Source organism: Thamnophis elegans, chromosome 8, assembly GCF_009769535.1.
Source record: "Thamnophis elegans isolate rThaEle1 chromosome 8, rThaEle1.pri, whole genome shotgun sequence".
Lineage (NCBI taxonomy): Eukaryota > Metazoa > Chordata > Lepidosauria > Squamata > Colubridae > Thamnophis > Thamnophis elegans.
The window spans coordinates 28,993,172-29,020,575 of record NC_045548.1 but is presented as its reverse complement, the minus strand read 5'-3'; the positions used below and the strand labels follow the sequence as shown (position 1 = coordinate 29,020,575).

The following is a 27,404-nucleotide window of genomic DNA, read 5'->3' as shown; positions in this document are numbered from 1 at the left end:
TTGTTCCCGTGGTCAGTGAACTTAAGCAACCAGAGTTTGAGAAGGCGACCTAACTACCTAGTACTATCTTTGTCAGCTAGCCTTCTTTAACCTGTTGATTTCCTGGTATGTTTGGATGATATATCCCATCATCACCTGGGGGACAATAGGGGTTATAGGCTAATATGCTTCCTGGGCACCACACTGAGAAAGGCTATTCCAAACACTACTCTATTATTTATTTATGGTTCTTATAATGCTATTCAGAATCTTCAGTGCTACTTACTCAACGTGTAGCTTCCTCATCAATTTGTGTCTATGAGTATGTGGATCAATAATCAATGACATATTTCAAAAAAATCTCTGTCCTGAGTTACTCCCGTAACACTTTTTTAACCAAAAAGCACCTCTTTTCATCCACACAACCTTGCTGGTGAAACTTCAAGGATAATGTGACTGTTTTTTCAATGAAAGATTACAATTCTGGCAGGAGGTGAAAAGGATTTAGCAGTTCTGTCCTGACCAAAAAACACACATACAGAAGGTAGATACCAAGTAAATAAAACCATGATCAGCTGATAAGGAAAAGGGGAGTATGGAAGATATGATTTACCAACTTGGCAGAAATAGCCAAACTACTTAGTTTACATATTATTACACATTATTCATTTCCTTATTATGGAAGTCAAAGTTTTCACAAAATAGCATTCTAAATATTCTTTCCATTTATGCTGAAATATTCTAAACCTGTTAAGAAGTTCAATCACACACAGTATATATGATTCCTATACTTTCAAAATACAATTAACCTCAGATAACCTAGTAGGCAGTGCTAAGGACTTGTGGTATGGTATTTTCTATCTCTTACCCTTACTAAAGAGTAGATAAAGTATTAGTAATTATTATCAATCTACTTTAATAATGATGATATAGTTCTACTGCAAAAATCTGTCAGTAAGTATGGATATTTTGTCTTAAAGAACAAAGACTTAAAATTTAAAATTCAATGTGGCAACTTTATATTGGTATACAAACACAGTAGTGTTAAAATGATAACTACTCCTTTATACATTTGCACATGTTGTGTTTAAATGTAGTTATTTCATTAAATTTATAATTGTGATCCAGGAAAAATCTATTTTAAATCTTTATTGACACTAATACCAACTAAACACTTAAGATTAATTAAGATGGCCAGAAATTATCTCTTCACTGAAAATTCTGTGAATAAGACTGGAAGACAACAATTTAAAATCTCCCCTGGAAATACTTTCATTCTCTAAATCACAGTTAAAGAGTAATTTAATTGGCTGTAAGGTAAAGGTAAAGGTTCCCCTCGCACATATGTGCTAGTCATTCCCAACTCTAGGGGGCGGTACTCATCTCCGTTATAAAGCCAAAGAGCCAGTGCTGTCAGAAGACATCTCCGTGGTCATGTGGCCAGCATGGCTAAATCCCCAAGGCACATGGAACACTGTTACCATTCCACCAAAGTGGTCCCTATTTTTCTCTTGCATTTTTACATGCTTTCAAACTGCTAGGTTGGCAGAAGCTGGGACAAGTAATGGGAGCTCACTCTGTTATGCAGTACTAGGGATTCGAACTGCCGACCTTTCTGATCAACAAGCTAAGCGTCTTAGCCACTGAGCCACCCCGTCCTTTTGGCTGTAACGTCCCTTCAAATTTTAATTCCAATTCAAATTAACATATATATTTATTAAGCAACAACAGATCAAAAGTAGCTGTGTATTCAAATTCTACTCTTCATTTTATGAAAATAGTGGAGTATGTAACTGGGGGGGGGGATCTTCCCAATGGTCTGAGGACAAATCACACTAAATACAGAATTATCCTCCATCTAAAGTTGCTGTTCTGCAGTATTAGTACTTGAGGAATTCTACCCTTACAAATTTTACTTCCTACATCCACGCTGTAGGGCAAAGGCCCGAAGTGAGACATCTGCTCTTTATATTTAAAGTCCCCACATAAGACTCCAAAATATGCAAGAAGCCAGTATTAATGAATCATGAACCTCCACTCAAATCTCCCACTAACCTATAAACAATAGGAAGAGAGAACTTGTCATAAAATCCTGGAGATACAGAGGCCCCAAAGAGTTTTTACTGTACTTCAGTAGGAAGTCTTTGCAAGCCTTACTGAACCAAATATATAGAACGAAGCTTCATCGTAATAAGTATATCTTTTGATGGTTGGCAACTATTATGTTCTTTTTTGATACAGACTCCAGAATAAGTTATAACTTAACATCTTTTATTATATAATAAGTTTAAACATTGCATTCCACCTAGGATATCGCAACCAGAAATTTTATGATTGGGGGCTTCACAGCTACAGAGGAGCTGTAATGGCATCATAACCATTACTCCACAAGTGTCACCTTTAGGATGCAATGGACTGTCAGCTCCTACCTGTCTGGGTGAACCCTGGCTTGTATCCATTGGTTGTTCCACTCTCAGGAGTCACAGATGGAGATGCTGAAGAACTAGGTTTAGCAGAATGACTAGCAACAGAAGAGTGCCTGCTTCTACATTCTGCAAGTAAAGCAGCTATAGTACATATTTAAGCAGCCAGGTTGACAGTGAGACAATGTAGCAGAACAGATATATGCAAAAAAACAAAACAAAACATGTTACTGGGCAATCAAGAGTTAATTAAAAAGCAAAGTTCTTGGAATTTGTTAAAGATTATTTTCAGTTTAGAAATCTTTAGAAAATTCATGCAGCAGCCATGATCCTAACTTTGTTATGGGAAATACAAGAATAATTTCAAAGAAAGCATACCTTCCATACAGAGAGATCTTAAAATCAGATATGTCTAATATTATAATTCTCCGCATTTCTTGTGCATGGGAGCAAAGATAACATTAGAACAAAGGGTTCTTATAGAACTGCAACATCAGTATATTCCTTATACTAACTACAGAAACACTTCTAGGAAATTGCGGAAGACAAGCCTTAGTTATCATTCTAATATATAAGGCCTTGCACAAGACAAGGGGGGGGGTGTTATCAAGCACAACCACACCTACAGCCATGTTGTATTAATTAGACGATGACAATGAGAAGCTGCTTGCATAGAAAACAGTTTAAATAGCCATAGGATTGGATTATAGGGTTATTTTTAAGACGATGTCCTTTCTCCAGGAAAAATGTGTGGCAAGACTATCATGTTAAACACAATTTTGGCAACTTCTGGAATAAATATCCACATATGCTGATCATCAACTGTTACATAGAATTCTTGGAATTCTGTGTTTTGCCCTATGTTGTGTCTTATGAACATGATATTTTGATTAGTTTAGGCTAACTTCTTTATCTCCACTATCTTCACACATTTCTTATGCTGTATTTTTACAATCACCTATTTAGAAGAGAATTTCACTAAGGCAATTTATTTCCAAGTAAACATGCATATAGTTGTTATATTAGTGTTTATTTTTCCTTGAACTGATCTGTTACACTAGACTAGAGGTAGGCAGTCTGTTCCACAACATTTTTTTATTGTGTAGAGGCTAACTTCCAAAATTAAGCCACTGTATATTTTTGGAGTTAGCCTCTACACAATAGAAATAGCTAGATTTGTGTGGAGAGAATTGCGGGGGAACAATTATGCAATCTTCTACCAATTAGAAAAAGATCATCCTAGTATACATGATTCTCGTAGGCTTATCAATCAGAAGCATTCGAATATATTTTGTTTTTCACTGACATAAGCATAACTTTTACCTTTCAACTTCATTACTTTATGGGCTGCTTTGAGACAAAAATTGTCCTGTGTTCCTTATTAGAAGGATAAGATTAAGAGGAAATGAAGTAAACTACTTTGCAAGAAAATATTATTATGCTTTAAAGATGAATTTGATGTCCTTTAAAAATAGTTGGATAACCCTAGATTGAAGAAGGCTCTCCTTTAATATGGAAAAAGGTCCTTCAGTGGCTGATGAGAAACACTTAAAACCATATATAACATCTTACAAACTAAAAAGCTAGGTTTACTATATAATATCATCTGGAAATTCCCTCTTTTAAGAAAAAGCATTACAAAACAATGTACTATTTAGCCATTCTAAAATTCAATTTTCTTAATGTTCCCCACACACACTCAAGAACATCCAAGATGATATTTCTTACCTTTCCAACATATAAGAGGTCCCTTTGACAGCACACCTTGAGCATTTCTTATTAGGTGGTACTTTAAGTGCTTCTGCTTCTTTGGCTGAGTGGTGAGTTTCAAATTAATGTGGTTTGAAAATTCAGTGAAATACCGAAATCCTCTTTCTCCACAGCCTATACAATTTCCAGAAAAACCTGCAAGGTTGGAGAAAAGTATGATGGTTTTACAATTTTTCTTAGATATTTGATAATTTTGCTTCTATTCAAGTTCTCTTCTTTGAATCCACTTGGCTTAGTAATGTATTTCCCCCTGCACACTGATAGTTTAAAGAACAAAGAAGAATAATGAAATCTACATTTTACACGTATTATCATCAAACTTCCCTTGGTGTACCCATAGGCATCTGTTCTGCAAAATGTGTAGCATGCTATCATGACAGAAGTCAACTATTCAGTGCTGAATGGAAGCTCCAATAGATTTTATCAGAGATAAATAGGACATCTAAATAGGGGGGGGGGGGGAAACATTCCCATTCCTGTTCCAAAATACCAAAGAAGACCAGTTGAGAACACTGTCATGGAAGGATAGTTGTTAGGAAAAGCAATTAAAGATCTTTTTACAAAGACATGTTTATCTACTGTGAATTAATTCCAAAGCTGTATTTTTCCATATTTTTCCTTAATTTCCTTAATTTTTTAAATAATACTATGGTATTTTGAATTTTCAAAGGTTTTTTTCTTTTGATATGGATAAATGATTTAGGGCTACAGGAGAGGAGAATGGAAAATACATATACTTTGAATTCTATGGAAATTCCTGATGTAAGAAATAATCTATGTTGTCACTGCAGAGATTTTTTGCAACATAGTAAGGCAGAATTTCAACAAAAATTGAAAGCTCATATATTCTGAACAATAATGTAATTTCTTCAAAATACAAAAGAAAGGTTAGCAGATCAAACCAGTTTGGCAAGGTGGCCTAATTACATCTTATATCTTGAATTCTCCTAGATAGTTAGGGATATAAATATTGTGTTTGATCTACTGTAGACTGTCCACTGATTTCAGAAAGGACTTTGCATAGCCGTCAATATATTTTCTTAATTATTATAATCTAAGGTTAGGCGATTTGTTCAGCCTTTGTTAGTTGGTTGCTTTAGCTGTCACAGTGGCAAAGGAAAAAAAATGCTACTGTCCGCTTTTTTAAAAATTATGGGTTGCATCCAATAGCAACAAAAAATGGAACACCTGTCAATGCACATACTTTTATCTACCAGTAGCTTCTCCCTTTCCAGAATCAGAAATCTCTTCCAAATTGGAAATGGAAGAGGAGAGAATCAGCAGAAGCCTAACAATATAATAATGATTATAGCCTCATACTGTCATACCACTAGATTTTAAAACTTGATTTGGAACTTAAAAGATGAATAAAATACAGTCCATAAATTTAGAAACAGAATCTTTTGAACAAAAAAGAATACACGTTTATATTTTGAAAATTTCTCTCACATTTTCAGTTAATTCTGCTTGAAGACTATTTTTCTTGTTTAAATGAAATCTGAGTTAATCTGCTTCTAAAACTCCACAAATGTTGCCAAGAAAATCTGAGGAATGCATCCAGGCAGTTACCAAAAGTCAAGGCTGACTCAAAGACACAAAGTGTATTAATTTAACTTCCTCAATAGTTCAGTCTTCTGAGAGAAATACCATCTGCCAAAAACTAAAAATTACTAAAAATGGGTCCATTACTAAAGAGGCAAAGGAAGAAGACTCCTTCCTTTACACATATTTGAATTTTTTTTCCATTGCACAAATTAAAAAGGTTTTTAAAAGTCACATATTTTCACATTAATACCAGAAACAAAGAGATTGGAACATTGGATTACAAAGCAATTAGATGAGAGTTGAACAGAACATTTATGAAAAGTTTATGTGCAACACAGAATAGAAATTTGGATATTCCACAGAAAGTATTTGCAAAACCTACGTTTTTACAGGTTCTCAGACTGCCTGCTTATTCATGGTTGAACTGGGAATTATAATACAATTTATTTAGAACAGAGGGCTGATTTAGAGGATTAGAAACTGATTGTTCCAAATGAGAGGAATTCACTCTTCCCTGAATCATTAATTTCCATGTGAACATGAGCAAACTTGAACACTATAATCCAGTTGGCCCTTGTCTCAGTTGAATTGTTTATGCCAATCTCCAAAATCCTTGCTTTGTTCAATTATCTGCCTTTGATCTTGGACTAACCTATATACTTGCATTCCTGCCACATAAAGACTTTTACAAAGTAATCTTTAACCTACTGCTATAATTCTGATCTGATCCTGTAGAAATACCATCATTTCCAGGATGCTGAAAAAGAATGTAGTGAAAAAAGTTGTAGCTATACCTTCCAATTTCTAAAGGCTTCCAAAACCTAATACTTTCCAACTATCTATTAGAGTTCCATCTCTCATAAGCTCTAACCAGCACAGGCCAATTTTGGAACACTATGAGAGCTGAAATCTAATACAGCTGGAAAAAATAATCAAAGCTATATAAATTTGTACAAGCTAATATGCATCTCATATTATGGCTCTCATATGTGGTTTACTAGAAAAAGCCATAGCACTTTATTCATATTCCAAATGGGTAAAATTATAGTCAGGCCCTGTCAGACAATGTTCAGCCAGGCCATCTAAACCAATCACATTAAATTATGATCCAGTTCATTGAATATATTACAACAACACTTCCGCCATGAAAATCAAAAGAAGCTATTTTATATAAGCTACAAATGAATATAGGTAGTCCTTGATTTTTGAGCCCAAAATTTCCATTGCTAAGCAAGACAATAATTTATTTATCCCATTTTACGACCTTCTTTGCCACAATTGTTAAGTTAAACACTGCAGTTGCACAATAATATTTATTGTGTATTTGCTGTCTCTGGCTAAAACAAATCCCTGCATGCAATGGATCTGACATTGACATTGCTTGACAGAAGTTCTCAAAAGGTGGGTTACATGACCCCGGGACACTGAAACTGTCATAAAAACATGCCAGTTGTTAAGCGTCCAAATTTTAATCAGATTATCACGGGGTTGCTGCAATACTCATAAGTGGAGGTGGAAGATACCACTAATGTAATTTATTGGATCCCCTGCATGGATTGCTTGTGAGTATGTAGGACAAATGGGGAGGAAGCTAACCATCAGATTGCAAGAACATAAGTGAGTGGTCAGACAAGGAGATTCAAACCTACATTGTAACGAACTGCTAATAAGATTGTTGGCCGAGCATATACAAAGATAGCCAGGGAAATGATTGAAGTCTGAGAAATGAGCTCCTTCTCAGTCAACAGGAGTACTGGTTTACTTAGGGAGTAAGATGGCGCAGTGGTTAGGGTGCAGTACTGCAGGCCACTTCAGCTGACTGTTATCTGCAGTTCAGCAGTTCTAATCTCACCGGCTCAAGGTTGACTCAGCCTTCCATCCTTCCGAGGTGGGTGAAATGAGGACCCAGACTGTGGGGGCGATATGCTGACTCAGTAAACCGCTTAGAGAGGGCTGAAAGCCCTATGAAGCGGTATATAAGTCTAACTCCTATTGCTATAAGGGAGAACTTGACAGCACAAGGAAACAACAGCCAATGACTTAGTAGCTGGCAATCAACATCCCAATCAACCAATAAGAAGCCACATCCACTCAAGTACCATATAAATATTATGCATAGAATAGCCAAAGTACACATTCTGGTAGTGAGAAATTCCCTGAGGATGGGCTCCAGCACAAAACCAAAAATCTTTGGTTCTGGTTGGATTGGATCCACTCATAAGTGTGAAAAACAGTCATGTCACTTTTTTCAGTGTCATTGTAACTTCAAATTGTCACTAAATGAATGCTTGTAAATTGAGGACCTCCAAGAGAATTGACAAAAAGGAAAGGTCAAAGGCAGTCATTTGAGTAAAGTATGTAACTTCCTTAATAAACTTTCCCACTGAAGGAAAAAAATCCTTTGGATCTCAATCTTGTGTCTATAATTATGCTCTTAATAGGTTTGCTAATACTGACAGATATATAGACTGCACTTAATAAAGTGGAAGATTCCAAATATTTTTTCTCTAATGAAAAAGCTTTCAAAAACTCTCCTAGGATAGCACAGGGAGAAAGCTTTGACGTGAATTAATCCAATATAACATAAATTCAGTCCACTGTAAATCTGTCATATTATGAGGAATAATGAATGAATTCTCATTTACCTAAAAGTGCATTTTTCCCATGGTCATCTGGCAGAAATCTTTTATCAACAGCACAGACTAGAATATGCTCAGGAAGATTTGGAGACTTAGCTCCAACCAACAGGAAGCCTGGTGGAATATCAATCTGTTCCATACGCAGCGATACTAATCGCAAATCTTTGCCGGCTTGACAAAAACCTGAAAAGAAATCATACATCATGAAACAGCCATTTAGAAAAACTTCCAAGTACACTGGTCACTCTGGGCATCATATGTCTAACCCCTTCCCCTTTCACAAAACAGTTACCTGGTTCATTAGTTTATCATGAGCAAAGGACACTAGATGAATTAGATATATAAAACAAATGTAGATTCATGAAACAAAATTAGGAGTTTACGCACTGTGTTGTGCTCCTCAGAGAGAGAGAGAACTTAGCAGTAGTGTATTGTGCTAGTAATTTTCACATAATACATTTGACAGAGTTTATTTCTCATACATAAAAATGTCATAGCAAATAGAAAAATAATATTTTGCCTACCCCTTCTTCCAGCTCCTGTAGAACAATTGAATACAAAAGATGCCCTCCTTTTCTCTTTGTGAATCAAATGTGCAACTGTGTACTATCAACCTAAACAACATTACCTGCAACAGGATGCATTTCTGGATGCAATACAGGAAAACTGCCTTAACAACTGGAAGATGCCTCTAAATCCCCAAATCCAAACAGGCTTTCCCAGATGCTCCAGATTATTTGGATTAAACTAGCAGTAGTCTATAGCATCTCATGGGAAGTCTCTTTTAATAGAGAACATTAGGTTGATGAAATATGAATGTCAGTCACAGGCTCATAGATGTCTACAACCATGCACAACATTTTTGTCTACAAAGAAAGATACATGGCAGTGTTTTCTGCTGCAGATGGAAAACAGTGTGCTTGTTACAACTACGATATTTTGGTGAAGAGGAATTATTCAGAGGACATATTATTTCCAAAACCACTTCTTGCTCATTCCTTCAATGTTCAAACTGCAAGGGCCATTTGCTTCTCAATTTAAAGCTGGGACAAGCACTTTTCCTCCACTGTGAAACACACATACAAAAGAGGAGGGGGGAAACCCTAGGACTGTAGGAAATATGATTGTTAATGTAGTGACATCACCAAAGGAGGATCAGCCAAATGTTCAGTCTGAGTTCATTTGGGAGGGTTTGGAAGTTCTAGTGCAAAGCAGCTGTATGAATTCCTCCAGTCAGGATGTGGCAACCTGTTTCACTGTCTGATAGTTCATACAATAGAGTTTACAAGTTCCTCACAATGTCTATCTTGAACTTGCTTCTTTGTAGCTTTAACTATGTAGCATTTGTTTTTGCTATATTTGGTTGAATAACATTTTGAGGAGTCTATTGTATTTATATAAAATATAATTAAAAAGTCATATACCCTTACACTCATACAGTATAAGCCTTACTGTTTGTTTGCCGAAATGTACTCATCCAACATTATTTGTAGCATACTGTTTACCAGTGACCAAATGATCTAAATATTCTTATGCATGTAATCATCTTTTTAGATCAAACACTCAGCAGTAACAATTACCATGAACAATGAACAGTAGCAATTACTGCTAGGTATATAAGAGAGAAAGCCTATGCCAGAGGCACATAGGGATGAAGATAAGGAAAGCAAATACCACAAGCGATAAGGAAGAGCAGGGTGGTCTTAATTACAACTAACAGTATTCCACAACTTTAGCTGAAAAAGTGCTAGAAGGGGTATTAGCTGACAAAATGGTGTTACAAAGAGCAAAATAGATTTAATTAATCATAGAAATAGACTATAAGAGAAAGAACTATAGCCATTTTTGGAATTCTCTGAGAGAAATTCAAACATCTTAATGTTTTCATTTTAAGAACACTTTACTTTGCCAAAATCTATTGTTTACTGAAAGTAAAACAAAAAAATCCATCCATTCCAGAGGCGGTATCCAGCAGTTTTTGACCTGTTCTGGATCTTTTGAAACTTAGTGAATATCGAAGATGCAGCATTCTAGAAATTAAAGATTGAACAGTTCTATAAAAATGCAGACTGTTCATTTTAGCCAACATTAGCCGATAGCTATTGTCTTAAGGCAAGAGTACAATATTATTTTCCAGAACCCAATGAGTGTCTTTGCAATTCTGTTGTTTTGAACAAAAGAGACATTAGCATTTTGAAATAAGGACTGCAGCATGAGCTCAAAACAGCAGATAATTAAGGGATGCAAATTTACTTCTCTAAAGTAAAAACAAACAAAAAACCCCTTACATTCTTATTCCACAGAAATGCAAAATACCAATCCCTGGAGCAATTCATTAGGCTCTATTTTCAATGGTGTCCATTCAATCAATCATTATTTGGAGTTTAAGAGCTTGCTGCCTGTCAGAATTGAATCAACATATCCATATCCTCTAATAAATTGCCATAAGATATTTCTGTTTTCCAGAAATACAAATCTTTGCATTCCACACTCATCTTTTAAGCAACTAAGGAGAAAAGAGTTTGGCTAACCCAGTTGTGAAAATACAAACAAAAGGTCTGAAATTGTGTAAAGCAAAAATTGTCTCTGTCCCCTACTATCCCCCCTTTCTTTAACAGTAACAATTACCATCTCTTTTGTGAGGTACAGACCTGTTTTTGTGCTACTTTAAGGTAAGGATTTTGCATAAGAATTACATACTAGAATTTATATTAAAAATGCAGTTCACAGTCACTTCCATTTGGTATTTTCACAGTTGCTGAGTAACACAGACCTCAGTTTGACTCTTTCTCATATTGCACTTAATAACCAAATCACATCATCAGTAATAAATAATACCCTTGTTAAAAAATAATAAAAACAGAATACACATCTTATAAATGAAGCAATATGTAAACTAAAATAAATATTTTTATTTTACACATACTCTGGAGGCTCTATTAAAGTCATTAAAAATAAAAAGGTGAGTAAAAAGACCATGAGGATTGAATAAATGCTTACTGACACTAAATTAAGAAAAATACACCAAATTGCAAAATTAATTTGCACTATAGGTCCCTGAAAGCTATTGAAACAGCAAAAGATGCTAATACCAACTGTTATCATATTGTTATTGCCCACCCATCCCGCAATCCATTAGGGAGAACCATGTGCCAGAGAGAAATTTAAAGAATTGTTTCTCTCTAAATCTAACCAATCATGTAGAAATTACAAGAGCAAAAAAGAAAGAGATGTTTTTCCATCCCATCATCATCAGAATACAAATGTCCCACAGTTGATATTCCTTCAATACATAGGAAACAGGTCGGTACTGACAGCAACAACATATTAATTCAAAGATTGCAAGCTTGCTTCTCTAATGGAGGGGAAAGATCAGAAGACTGGTGCTGTTGCTGAGCATTTGTTGTCCAAGATGACATTCTGTCCAGTGGTAGGGCCATAGCTATTACCTAATTGATCAGTTTATAGAGACATTACATGCTATTCAGTTATGGTCTCTACATGAAGTTCAGATTTTAAAGTAAAAATCATTTGACCCATAACTGCAGTCTTTATTGGAAAATCAATTGTATATTTTGGACTTGCCATATTGGTTTTTTATGCCTACAGGCTACAATGGAACAAAATATCACCAAACAAAACACAGGATGTTTAAGGGAGACTAGATGAACTGGTGGATTGAAACACAAGAAATGTTCTGATCCAAGGGAGGATTAATATTAATCTTATCAAACAGTTTTCTGCTGAGAATATTCAGTACATCATTTGTTTAAACATGGCTTTCACAATTCCCATAGCAATAACTTAATTTTTTCATATAGCCTTGAGCCCAACAATGTAATTGCTATGATTTTTATGTATGACTCACTATATGACTATTTTGGTCTCAGTAAATTCAGTGAAATCTGTTTCCAGGTAAGCATGTTTTATACTGCAATCTTAATCTAGTGCAAATAATTTGTCAATCTTTTGGCAAGAGAAATAAGGGCAGGAAAGTCCAAAGGTCAAAGAAGTGAATGAAGTTTAAAATGAAACTAGTCTGAAGAGAAGCATATATTTGTTGGCTAAAAAAACCTGGATTGTCATTCTCAAGAATCTCACTTCTGTAAATAAAATTCTCTTCTGGTGTATTTTTACCTTAGACTCTCTGCAACCTGAACTGCACTTTATGTGGAAATTTTCAGATTTGGAAGTGGGAAAGGGACTGCTTTCTTTAATGAACAAAACATTTTCTTCATATAAGTTGTTAAAATATATTTTTGCCTGGTGCCATCAGAAAGACAAGCCAAATTCTATCTAAAAATACAATCTAAAATTCTTATTTTAATTGTAAAGTTAACCAGAATAATACTATTCCAGAAATACACAGGCCATGTTTCATTTTTGGATTAAGAAAAATACTGCATGACTTATTCTGTATTTTATAAGATAATTAGAAGATATTTATAACATAGTTTAGAGGAAAAAAGAATTTTCATAAGGACAATGATTGAAAAATATGGTGGATCTTAAACATGTTAACTAAAATTATTATTAATATTTATGATATAGGATTTAAATAAACTATTCCTCCTTGACCACTTCTTACTATGCCCTTTAAAAATACAACAATTTGAGCTATTTCCACTATTTATGCTCAAGTAACATAAACATAATCAGACTTCAATCTTGCATTTAGTTTGCATGCAAATAAGTCCAATTTTAACTGAATAAAAATATTTCACAAAGGAGCCTTAGATACTATAACATTTCAAAGTACTATAAAACCCTAAATTTTGGAGAAATTCTATTGAACCAAATAGGATTAGCTTAAATCAGAAGCAGACATTATATTTTTATGATTTTTTAAAGATTTTGTTACAAAAAAAGTTATACGTTCATATCACAAATGTATCCATAGCATAATTTATTTATTTCTAACTTTGAACAAAGTAGTATTCTGCAAGGTCTGACCCTTCTGCAGTAGTGGGTTCTGGATCCCGTTGCAACCAGTACGGTACGGTTGCAACGGGGGCCGACGATCTCCACATGAACGCGCACAATGCACACATACGTCTTACCATCCAGCAACGTTTCCACAAGCCTCCACAATGCTCCAACTTCTCAGTGGAGCATTGCACAGGCACTGTACGCATCATGTGCAGAAGCACCACAGAGTTTAAAGACAGGTAAGGAGCACGGGCGGGCCCTCCGGAGCACTGTACTGGAACGGTACCCAGAGCTCCAGGTAGGCTCCGGTGCGCCTGTAACGGGGTGTACCGCCTGCAACCCACTACTGCCCTTCTGTGAAAGTAACACAACCATCATAAAGCAACTGCTGCCCTTTTCCTGTATACCTGCGACATCACAATCTACAATTTATATAGAGGCAAACTGTTTTCATCATTTGATAACTGCTCTGCCACAGACACCTCTGATTCTGCATGAAATGTTAGATAGAGAAGATTTAAACCAACCATCAGTAGTGCAAGATCCTTCTGGGGCAGGTTTCTGTGCATATGGGATTGGTGGACTACTGGAATCAGACATGTCTTCATCCTCCTCATCTTCTTCTGTTTCATTAATAGTCTGGCTGGTGGAAAAATCCAAACTTCCATTCTGAGTGTAACGATGCATCAATTCTTTGTCTAGCTCTTCCACTTTTGGTTTCACATCTGGAATGCATGATTTTAAAAAAAGTCAACCAATATACCTTTAAAAAACATACTTCTGAAAAACATCTTTCAAAAGTAATAATAAACATTTTACATAGCATAAGAACAATTAGAATATGCCATACTTGCTTGGTTACCTTCCGGCAAAATAGGAGGTTGCTCAGGATCAAGATAGAGCTGGGAGAAGATGGGCCGAGGAACCACACTATTACATCTGAGGGAGGCCTCTATGGAGTTATGAAGAGCTTCTTCAAAACGGGCAGATTTTAATTGCCCTGCATAAGAATTCCCCATGATCTGTTAATAAATAAAATGAAAATAAATAAAAATTAAATTGAATTAAAAATAAAATAAAATAAAATAATTAGGGTTTCATTCTTTTATTATGGAAAGCAGAAGTGATGTTTGAACCAGGGGTGAAATGCTCTGAAGTCTGCTACTGGTTTGTTTCGTGCGCATATGCACCAAATGAGCACTTCTTGATTTTGCCAATCTGCTTTCAAAATAGAGTTCTTTTCAGTCATCTTTTCTTTTGCCTTTTACCTCTATTGAGCATCAGTGTAAATTAAAATGTACCACGACAGATCTCAGGAAATGTAGAACAGGAGATGTTCAATAAAAGTCAGTATGTAGAGATCTTCAAGGATAAATAGTTAAAAACAATATCTGTTTGGGTAGTACTTGCTTTCTACTCTATTTCATAGAAATGTGATAGCAATTTTGTTTTGGCTGGATTGGCTACTTCCCACAACTGAACCAACATCAAAATGTCAATGAAATAGAGGTCATACAGAGATCCACCTGGGAAAGCGTAATTAATTTTTTCAACTTTAATTTCCTAGCCATCATAAATTCCCAGTTGTCATGAATTCAGACGATTGTTAGTTAACATGTATATTGTAGTATTGTGGGGTGAGGTGTGGAAATAAATCAAAGAAATTGACCATAATTGACATAACTAAGGCAGAATATTAGCAAATAGCCCAAGCCTGTAAAGATGAAGTAAGGAAAGCTGAGGCTCACAATGAAGAAAGGCTTGGCACAAAAGTAAAAAATAACAAAAATGCTTCTTCCAAAATGTTAAAAACAAGAAAAAAGTTAATGAAACAATTGGTCCATTGCTGGGAGAAAGTGGCAAGAAGGTGACAAGCAACAGGGAGAAAGCAGAACTATTCAACTCATTTTTTGCATCTGTCTTTACACAAAGGGATAAAACAGTCCAACCTATCAAAAACAGCACCCCAAAAATCAGATTAGGAACACAAGTTGAAATAGGGAAGAAAATGGTGAGCACCTGCCTACCCTAGACGAGTTCAAATCACCAGGACCGGATGGATTAAACCCCAGGGTTCTGAAGGAACTGGCAGATGACACCTCAGAACCACTGAACTATATGTTTCAGAGATCCTGGAGCACTGGGGAACTGCCAGAGGACTGGAAAAGATGGTTCCCATCTTCAAAAAAGGAAAAAATAAATGCAGGAAACTAGAGACCTATCAGCTTGATCTCAATACCAGGAAAGATTCTGGAAAAGATAATCAAGCAACAAATTAGCAAACACCTAAAAGTAAACAAAGTAATAGCCAAAAGCCAACATGAGTTTGTCAAAAACAGATCATGCCAGACTAATCTTATTGCATTCTTTGACAAAGTGACAAAATTAGTGGACCAGAGGAATGCCGTCAATATAGTTTACTTGGACTTCAGTAAGGCATTTGATAAGCTAGACCATAACCTACTACTAGATAAAGTAGAAGAATGTGGGTTAGACAGTATCACCACCAGATGATAACCGCACTGGCTGACCAACCACACTCAACGTGTAGTCCTCAATGGAACTGCATCTACATGGAGGGAAGTATGCAGTAGAGTACCCCAAGGATCTGTTTTGGGCCCAGTACTCTTCAACATATTCATTAATGATTTGGATGAGGGAATAAATGGGGAACTCATCAAATTTGCAGATGACATCAAGCTGGCAGGAATAGCCAACACTCCAGAAGACAGACTAAAAATACAGAAAGATCTTGACAAACTTGAACATTGGGCACTATCTAATAAAATGAAATTCAATGGTGAAGAGAGTAAGGTTCTACATTTAGGCAAGAAAAACAAAATGCACAGGTATAGTATAGGTGGTACCTTGCTCAATAAGAGTAACTGTGAGAGGGATCTTGGAGTCCTAGTGGACAACCATTTAAATATGAGCCAGCAGTGTGCAGCAGCTGTCAAAAAAGCCAACACAGTTCTAGGCTGCATAAACAGAGGGATAGAATCAAGATCACGTGAAGTGTTAATACCACTTTATAATGCCTTGGTAAGGCCACACTTGGAATACTGCATTCAATTTTGGTCGCCACAATGTAGAAAAGATGTGGAGACTCTAGAAAGAGTGCAAAGAGCAACAAAGATGATTAGGAGACTGGAAACTAAAACATATGAAGAAGGGTTGCAGGAACTTTAATGAAAAGAAGGACTAGGGGAGACATGATAGCAGTGTTCCAATATCTCAGGGATTGCCACAAAGAAGTGGGAGTCAAACTATTCTCTAAGTCACCTGAGGGTAGAACAAGAAGCAATGGGTGGAAACTAATCAAGGAGAGAAGCAACTTAGAATTGAGGAGAAATTTCCTGACAGTTAGAACAATTAATCAGTGGAACAGCTTGCCTCCAGAAGTTGTGAATGCCCCAACACTGGAAATCTTTAAGAAGATGCTGGATAGCCATTTGTCTGAAACGGTATAGGGTTTCCTGCCTAGGCAGAGGGTTGGACTAGAAGACCTCCAAGGTCCCTTCCAACTCTGGTATTGTATTGTATTGAATTGTATAATTCTCAAACAAACCAGTTAAATACATGTGAATTAATACTGAAATACACTGATTTTAAGATACAGAGAACTTGTTTAAATCATTGGTTTTAAAAATACTTGGAGTATTTCCTGCTCTAAAATTGCTATTAAATTGCTTTTCAATAGGAAGTCTTTTTGTTGTTGTAGAGTTCTAACTGTAATACATTAATACATTATTACTGAGGTAAGTAAATATTAAAACCAATGATAGATTTTAGCATCAAGTAAATTTTCATGCAATCCAAAAACAAACAAAACCCAAATAAACTAAAACCTTTAAAATGTTCAGATTTCTGCTTTCTAGAATAAGAGAAAATGAATATTGTTTCTTAAAATGTCCCTGTCCTGAGCTTGAGAACCCTTTAGAACAGAGATGAAGTTACAGTAGCTTGCCCAGCATACATACACTCCAGGCTACAATTTTGTTTTATTTACTTAATTATATTTCACACTTCTTAGCTGCCCATCTCTTCAGTTTGCCATGGACTTCCATTGGACAATTTTCCCTGTTGTTCTGAAAATCTCTTTACTTACACACACACACACACACACGGAGGGAGGGAGGGAGGAAGGGGGGGAGAGAGAAACATATATATACAAAACACATAGAGCTCAATTAAATTTATGCACATGGAATTAGAACATTAAAATGCACATATATGCAAGCACAAAAACAGCCTTAAAACAAACATGTCTTTCCTAGATTTTTACATCATTTCTCCAAAGTCTGTTGCGGAACTTTCACAGTGACATATCCAATATATTAAGATTAGCAATGTATTAAGACAATGGCTATTTGGGAGTTGAAAATTAAATCATTCGGATGACTGGAAAAATGATGAAAAATGCAATAGTGGTCTAAAAAAGGAAACCTGTACCAATGAAGAAAAAGTTATAACCAACATGTCATGAAAAAGACCATCTTGAAGAAAAGCTCAGAAAATGCTCTGGATTCAAGTTAAAGTAACTTCAACAGGTGCTTACCTATTTAATGGAATGTTCATGAACACTTTCCATTAAAGTGTGTTAAGTTCAGTTAAGGACAGACTGTGGTATGCATTTCTAAATAATTGCATTGAAAATACAATCTACCACAAACCTCTTCTCATAATTAATGTGGCTTTTAGAAAGAAAACTAAGCCCAGATAAGTCTTTGGAACTTCAATAAGCATAGCTTTAACTATAATTCATTGCATTTGACATTGCAATTGAATGGCATGTGAAGCAAATTGTCCTAGCATTCTTCTAGTTTACTACCATAGCAACCCCTTAATTCAGTTAATAAGATGCAAAGTATTAAATTACAATATTGGCATACTTGTAATGTTAACCCATGTCTTCATTAACACAGTAGTTATATAATCTCATTATATAATTCAGTGTTTTTGAATTTGCAGTAGCTTTATAAAATGATTAGCCTTTCTTAAAATTACCAAGATTGTAAGCCCTTTGAAAAATCAACAAATTTCTTATATATCTGCTTTATATCTTCTTTTCCATTTCTTCCCATTTATTATATAAATCCCATCAAATTATTTAAACCCCCTATCTATGATTAACTGATATCATCCATCTTCTAAAAAATCACAATTTTATAGTAACTCTACCTTCTGCAACAAATCATTATTTGTGTAAATACAATCTATATGCAGTACTGCTAAAACTCTTGTTATCATAACAATTACCTAGACATCATAAGGCAGGGATGTCAAACATCGCCCCATCATCACATGACATACAGTGACTTTTCTCTCCATCGCTAAATGAGGGGGGGCTTGGCAACACATGACACATCTGGCCCGGGGGCCACTAGTTTGACACTCCTGACATAGGGCAACAATTTTTGAATGAAGGTACCTTAAATAGACTAATTTACAAAATGTTTTCAAAATCTAGGACACATGACCACCAAGGGAAATTTGAGAAAGTTGTAGCTGCTATAGTGCTATTTGGCTGCTGCTGTTGTCCAACAATTTGCATTTTTAATGATCTGTGGCAGTTTCCCTGTCTCTCACAATCCCTTTCTCTCTTCACAAAGAGCAGCAGCCACTTGGGTTGCTGGGAAGGAAAGGAAGGGATGGAAGGAGGACCCCTCAAGTACCCTTCCCAGACAACCCATTGGAATTCTCAGTTACATTTCACAGCTCTTTTTAATTTAGCAAATATTGATCATTCAAATATTGTCCATTTAAAACACTTTTCTACTGTGTATCAACTTCTGCAGTCAACTTCCAATATTTATGGGCTGCACTTTCCAAGGATTCCCTGCAGGTGTCTCTGTAAAATCTGAGGCCCTGGAAAAGTTCCATGGTCATTACCAATGAACTAACACTGCCTTCATGGTTCTAACAAAGAACAGTTTTTCTCACATAAAAACAAGTGCTCAAGAAGGGAACAGGTGATATTTCAGTGCCATGGCAACACAGTTGCTATATTTCACTGTCCAATTGCAGTATATTTCACAGCAACAGAAAGGAAATAATGCCTTTCTCATGCTTGAATAATGTCTTTAATTTTTTTCCAACAAACTAATTTCAATAATGGAAAAAATATAGAAGGGGGGGGGAAAGGGCAGAAATGCACAACTAACTCTCCCCTATATTTGAGACCAAAGATAGAACAAAACATTAAAAATATATTATCCCAAAGGTACTTTTTGAAGAGGCAACTGGAGTTTCTTGTTTTTCTTTGAAGATATTTTTCTTCTCATCCAGCTTCTTGGATGAGAAGCAAAACCTTTGGGACAACCATGATCTGGGTGACTGAGAATCTCCATAGACATTAAAATGTCAGCAACTTTTGACATACATGGTTCACAAAGAGATCTTAACAATCCAACAAAAAGAAAGGTTCCTTAATACTCAATAGAGTATTTTAAAATTTTACAATTGTCTTCTTTCCTGAGTGCTACTGTTTTTAATTCAGTTTCCAGTGGAAATTAGGATCATATTTATTAACTACAATAAAATGCATTATACTTATGCATATGTGCCTCTTCCATGTCCTTTGTCACACATAAAAAAGAATGCCTTTTCTCACTCCTCTCACTGTCTGACTAATACGCCAATGTTATATTTGCAATTTGTAGCTACAACAAGAAACTCACGGATTATTTGGAACCTTATTATTTAAAGAAAATAAAGGAAAAGTTGGTACCTAATAATATATGCATTCTTCATGAATTTGAATGTTGAAGACAGGCAGACAACATTAAAAAATAATGAATAATTTGCCTCAGACAAAAATAACCATTCCTATATTGGTTTGCACATTTCAAAATATTTTGGACAAGTGCCTAAGGTTTGTTTTTCCTTGTATTTTTAATCTGAAAACATGTCCCCTTTATATTTGTTTCAGCGTTCCATCTTAAATAAAACAACTGGGGACTGAAGACTTGGGGGCTCAAGACTTGTTTTCTAAATTTAATAAACTTAGGTCCTTCCTTCAGCATCTCCTTAAAAACAGCTCACTTAAAATGTTTTCGATTATTCACTCTCATTAAATCTAAGACCAAAAAAAGCAAGAAAGTTCTGCTCAGTTTTTTTCCCTAGTAACAAATGATTTTAAAATGCTTAATCTGAAGTCAAGAGAGCTCAAATCTTATGAGAGTGAGTGAAATACTATTTAAAAGCCTAAGTCTGGAAAGCGACTTACAGAATGGCTTCCATTATGTAATTTGGTCTCCTTGTCTTTCTCTGAATATACTACCAAAGCTGCAAACATTTGGCAAGGGTTGTCCTTTCACTTAGACAAAAGCAGCCTTCCTTACCTAAATCACTTTTTTGCATCAGACTCATAAAAACCTTCCCACAACAGAGATTTCAAGAAAACCCTTTAAAGGTTTAGGATATACCTTCTTTGCTAAGTAACAAAATACACCCCATGGTGTCTGACCCCCCACTCAGCTGTCTTATGACCTCTGCAATTGTTGCAACTTCACTTCGGGGGCCACAGAACTTAACTCCTATATCAAAAAAGAGGACAGCCGCTTCCTCTGAGCACCTGGTGAAACAAATGCCAGCAGCATCCTCCCCCACTCCTAGGTCCCAGATGTTCCCACAGCTGCCTTGGTGTCTATGTGGCAATCAGAAAGCAACAATTAGGACCTAGATGATGGCAATGACCCTCTTATTTTACTGGGTCTGAACGCTCTATGGGGCCTCCTGGCCTTAAGGATACAGCAGGTCATAAAACAGAAACAGATCTTCAGCCTCTGGGAAATACGAGAGGATTTTTTTTAAAGAACAACAAGGAACAATAGAAGTCCAAGTTACAAATAAAGTAAGTCAAGCCAGTTGAACTCATCAGCAGCAAGAACATATAAGTTATTTGACCTCTCTTGTTGAAATAATACATATTCTACATTTCCCCCTTTGATTTCTATAGATTGTGTTTTACAAAAAAATTCAAAAATCTCTCATGTACATCAAGTGTTTGATTTAAATAAAACCTGTTTCAATTTACAAAATTAGTTTAGTTGGAAACCTCAAAGGACATCACTTCTGGCCTCATTTCTTTATTATGGTTTCTCTGTTTCATTTCAAAACCATACCATAAAAGGTGTCTAAAGACTCAAAAGTCATGGAGATTTCTCTCTCCAAAGATCAGTATTGTATCCTTTATTATTGAAAATACACTTCAAGAGACTAAAACATTATTCACTCAGATTCACTGTTAAATTGATTTTGATTCTTAATTTCTAAATGCATGGCTATTGCTGTAATGTAGGCTAAATATGGGTAAATAAGATGAAGTTTAAGGTACATAAGACTGATGAAGTGCTTCTGACTGAAAAACTCAGACCTACCACTGATGCTTGCCTTCCCTTTGAAGGAGCACATTTGTGGATTTGGGAATGCTCATTAATCCAATTCAAGTATTGGGTTTTAGTTGGGGATAGGAACTCAGAACGCTTTGTATATTTGGGTAGTGTACTAATCATGCAATCTCTCATTGTGGAACTTCTTACTTGTGTACATGTGTAGGACCCCTAACCTTTTATTAATGGTGTAAAGCCATTACATTAAAACATTTTAAGTACGTAGATTAAAATTTTAGGTATTCCTCAACTTACAACAGATCATTTAGTGTCCATTCAAAGTTACAACATTCAAAGTTACAACAGCACCAAAAGAATATATGTGACAATTTTTTACACTTAACAACCATCTCCATGGTCACATGATCAAAATTCAGGCACCTGATTTATGACATTTGCAATGTCCCAGGGTCATGTGACCACCTTTTAGGACCTTCTGAAAAGCAAAGTCAATGAGGAATCCAGATTCACTTAATAAACTGAATTACTAATTTAACAACTGCAGTGATTCACTTAACAGCTGTGTCAAGAAAGGTCGTAAAATAGGCAAAACACACTTAACAAATGCTTCACTTAGCAACAGAACCCTTGGTTTCAATTGTGGTCATAAGTCGTAAATAAGTCATAAATTTCAGTATTGCAATATAATCTTAATGTTACATGATTTCATAGAAACACACATTAACACAATTTTCAAGATTTGTGTATTTTATGACAATATATTCTAGCAACACAGGCAATCAGTAAGGGTATTACAAGTGTTTTCTCTGTGAACACAGATCTTTCCATTTTTTTCATTGGCAAAAATGTCATGATATTCTCAATATGCTTTGCCAACATCTTGCAAGATTTGATGATTTCATATTTTAGTCACTGAAAATACTTTAAAATGGAAATTTATTAATTTTGGAACCCTATAGATGTCCTTGCATTCTGTGGTGAAAACAGACCAAACCTTAAGTGGGTGATCCTCAAAGATTTTGATGCTAATGTAGTAGAGCACGTAAAATAAAGCTTGTGGGGCAGCACACTCAGTTAAAAGATTGAAATTAACCATTTAATTATAATAGCTTTATACAAACAGCATAATTATATCAAATTGACCCAAACTATTTTGTACTCTTGCTGACATTGAAAATGTTACCGATGATAAATGCATTACAAATATGGAAACAATACTACCTTCTTTTATGTTTTTCAACCTTCGTTAAATACATTCATGATGGATGATTGTTCAAAGTTTTTCTGCTGCTACTTGATTCAGGCTGTTGAAAATGTTAGATACCTGTGAAATAATAAAATAGTTTAAAATGTAAATGACGGATTTAAATCTTGATATAGCAGCAAAGACAGAGCTTCTTAACAATACTTATTTCTTTATTTGGTTTTTATCTTGCCTTCATTATTCAAGATGTAAAACATGCATAATATTCTTTTCCTCCTCCTATTTTCCCAACAACAATAAACCCGAGAGATATATTGGCAGAAAAAGATAGGACCCAAAGGGCTTTCATGCCCAAGATGGGATTAGAACTTATAGCACTCTAACCACTACACTGAAGTAGCTGTACTATTTTGTTCTTGACTATTTATTATTGCTTTGAGCTTTGAAATAATACCCATTGAACTAATAGGACTGCTAAATACATCTAAGACTAATACACACACACACACACCATATATGTCTTAGATGTATTTAGCATGTGTGTGTGTGTGTGTGTGTGTATGGCAATAGCAATAGCAGTTAGACTTATATACCGCTTCATAGGATTTCAGTCCTCTCTAAGCAGTTTACAGAGTCAGCATATTGCCCCCAACAACAATCTGGGTCCTCATTTACCCACCTGGCAGGATAGAAGGCTGAGTCAACCCTGCGCGGTGAGATTTGAACCGCCAAACTGCAACTAGCAGTCAGCTGAAGTGGCCTGCAGTACGCCACTCTACCCACTGCACCACCTATGTCTTATGTATGTATGTATGTATGAGAGTGTGTGTATACATACATACATACATACATACATACATACATATATATTACACACACACATACTACATACACATATATTATACATATACATATATACATATATAATATCTACATATATACATATATACATATATACATATATACATACTATAAATATACATATATACATATATACATAGTATACATCTATACATATATACATATATACATATATACATATATACATATATACATATCTTACATATATAATATATACCCTATATACATAATACATCATATACTATCATATATGTTTTATTGTTCTGATAAATAAATAAGGGAGGCTAGTATAGATCTATTTCAAGCTATTTAGCTCTCATCAGCTAGCCATACCCTTACTGGGATTCGAACCTGTGCTGTATTGCATCTTAGGCAAACATCTTAGCCATTAAGCCACAGGTCTCCTCCTTATCAGCTGAAGCCAGAAAAGACACTATATTTAGTGTCACAACCCCTGGTAAGCCCCAATTATGGGAGGAAGCTAACTGCCTTCCATCATCTGTCAATCGGCTCGTCACAAGAGTCCATCACAACAGAAACCCAATATTTTTACTTTTGCCTTTGTTATATTTGTGTTTTATTTGTGCTGATAAATAAATAAAGGGAGACTAGTATAGATCTATTTCAAGCTATTTAGCTCTCATCAGCTAGCCATTACCCTTACTGGGATTCGAACCTGTGCTGTATGGCATCTTAGGCAAACATCTTAGCCATTAAGCCATATGGGTTCTGTCGTGATGGACTCTTGTGACGAGCCGATTGACAGATGATGGAAGCAGTTAGCTTCCTCTCATAATTGGGGCTTACCAGGGGTTGTGACACTAAATATATATATATATATATACATGGTTCCACCACAAAACCGCGGTCAACTAAAGCGCGCTCGACGAAACCGCGTACCTGACGTCATCACAGCGCGATGAAAAAAGCACGCTGTGAGCGGTTTAAAGCTAAAATTAACGCGTAAACCTAAACCTAACCCGCCCAACCTAACCCTAAACCTAACCCTAAACCTAACCCTAAACCTAACCCTAAACCTAACGCTAACCCTTAGCCTAACCCTAAATCTAAGCCTAACGCTTAACGTACCCTAAACCTAACCCTAACCCTTAACCTAACCTAAACCTAAACCTAACCCTTACCTTTACGTGAATCGGCTTGCTTTAAAAGCGCTTTTTAAAGCGCCCTTCTTTCTCTGCGGTCGTTGTTGTCGCGCTGCTGATGACGTCAGCGACGCGCTTTAATCGGGCGTGCTTTAGTGGACCGCGGTTTTGTAGTGCCACGTATATACATATATATATACAATATTATATATACATATATATATACATATACATATACATATACATATACATATACATATACATATATATATATATACACACACACACATACATACATACACACACACACACACACACACACAGACATACATACATACTGTCAAATACCTGATCATAAAACCTGATCAAACTGTACTGGCCAGCATTTTACTTCCTCCAACAACTATAGTAGTACAACAGAGAAAAATCTGCAATTTTTCTCTCACCATATTGAAAACAGTGAGGATGTTTTACTTACACACACACACACACACACACACACACACACCGTTTTGTATACCATTTGTTTCTTATTTTAATATTTTTAATAGTTGTGTTTTTATCAGCTGTGGTTTTTATAAGTACCACTCAAAGTCACTTTGTGAGATGGCCACAAAATTGATGGTAGGTAGGTAGGTAGGTAGGTAGGTAGGTAGGTAGGTAGGTAGGTAGGTAGGTAGGTAGGTAGAAAGGCAGGCAGACAAATTTCCTCTTAATTTAGGGAAATGTACCAACACCAACTTGTTCGCCAAAGCCATAGTCTCTAGCCAGTTTGTGATAATCAGGGAAATACCATTTGATACTTCTTTTTTTAATGTGTCCTAAAATCTCCTTTCAAATAAAAATCTAGAAACAAATCATGTTATATGTTTAAAAACTTAAAAACATCCCTTACATAGGCTAGTCATATATTCAGGGAAGTATTAAACATAATTGGCTCTAATGAAGATGATGGTAATACGTAGACTGCAAATTAAGTATATCTTCTCTATAATATTTTCAAAACATGCTATTAATATAATAAGATATTCAATTCTAAATAAAAGTACTGATAATTCTAAAATTATACGGTACCAACTTTATTAATATGTGGAAGAAAAAAGCTGAAATGTATGAATATTTTAAGTTTGCAATATTAAAGGGATTAATTAAGCAACATTATCCCTCAACATACACTGGGCAATATAAAATAAAAGGACAGTATTTGAGATATATATATATATATATATATATTATATATATATATATATATACCACACACACACACACACACATACATACATACATACATACATACATACATATACACAACACACATATAATATACATATATATACATATACATACATATAGATATATACATATACATACATATAGATATATACATATATACATACATACATACATACATACATACATACCTACATACATACATATAGTGTCACAACCCCTGCTATGCTCCAATGGGAGGAAGCTAACTGCTTCCATTATCTGTCTATCAGCTCGTCACAAGAGACCATCACGACAGAAACCCAATATTTTTACTGTTGCCCTTTTGCCACATTTGTGTTGTATTTGTGCTGATAATAAATAAAGGGAGACTAGTATTAGATCTATTTCAAGCTATTTAGCTCTCATCAGCTCGAATCCCAGTAAGGGTATGGCTAGCTGATGAGAGCTAAATAGCTTGAAATAGATCTATACTAGTCTCCCTTTATTTATTTATCAGCACAAATACAACACACACACACACACATATACACATACACATATACATATGTAATGCTGCAATTCTAAAACAGCTGAATTAAAAAAGAATGGGAAAATAAATTACATTGTAATCTGAGGTTACTTAAAAAAAATGTCTATAAGTGGTCTAACCACAGGAGGAAACCATTTTCTGTCAGTCTCAGCAATAGAGAAGTTTATCGAAGACAACAGTGGTTGCAGGAGTGGAGGAGAGCCAAGTTTTAATAAGGCTACATATAATTTCATTGTCATATAGTTCACTAAATACCACTGTTTTATCGCAAATGTTAAAAGATCATATAATTCTACCCTTCTTTCACATAATCTATTCTGATTTAGGAACTGAAAGTCAAGGTGTCCATAATATTTCCTTCTATAGGAAGCTTTTGTTTTTGGAAGGAGCTGCTGGCACTGAAACATGACCTTGAATGGCAGTTCGCTAATCCAAATTTTTCTGGGGTGTGTGGTAGTGGCGATGCCCTAAACAAGCAGCACAACTTAGATGAAAGCAATACATTTTTAATGGTGCAATATTATACTGAACGAAGTCTCTGATTGCTTTCCACAACATCCAAGAATTTAACACAAATTAATTAGCCTCCGAAGTGAACAGAAGACATGTCTATATTGCAGATGATCCATAGGAAATCAACACTTTCTGATTTGCAGGTTTCTTCAACCTCTAATCCTCACCATTGTATTAAATTTTACGAGAATCAACAGTGATGATGATCAAAGTCAAGCTATATTGTTTCAGAACAAACTGTGGGGAGACATTGCAAAGACTTTTAAAAATAATTAAAGTCCATAATCCAATTTCAACAGTCATGAAGGCTAAATCTGCTATT

At 35.4% G+C, this 27,404-nt stretch overlaps 1 protein-coding gene across 6 annotated transcripts in view; it reads right to left on the bottom strand.

Moving 5' to 3' along the window:
- GREB1L (GREB1 like retinoic acid receptor coactivator) overlaps positions 1 to 27,404 on the bottom strand; it is a 181,794-nt gene that overhangs the window by 68,747 nt on the left and 85,643 nt on the right. For 3 of the 6 annotated variants that reach the window (XM_032222456.1, XM_032222459.1, XM_032222457.1), the window contains 6 exons: positions 22,861 to 22,963; positions 14,136 to 14,307; positions 13,813 to 14,010; positions 8,363 to 8,539; positions 4,131 to 4,307; positions 2,409 to 2,546 (listed from right to left, as the gene is read on the bottom strand). In XM_032222456.1, coding sequence (XP_032078347.1) covers positions 2,409 to 2,546; positions 4,131 to 4,307; positions 8,363 to 8,539; positions 13,813 to 14,010; positions 14,136 to 14,304 — 859 coding nt within the window. In that variant the 5' untranslated portion in view covers positions 14,305 to 14,307; positions 22,861 to 22,963. The remainder of the gene's footprint in view (positions 1 to 2,408; positions 2,547 to 4,130; positions 4,308 to 8,362; positions 8,540 to 13,812; positions 14,011 to 14,135; positions 14,308 to 22,860; positions 22,964 to 27,404) is intronic. The other 3 variants (XM_032222460.1, XM_032222462.1, XM_032222461.1) reach the window with 2 other exon arrangements.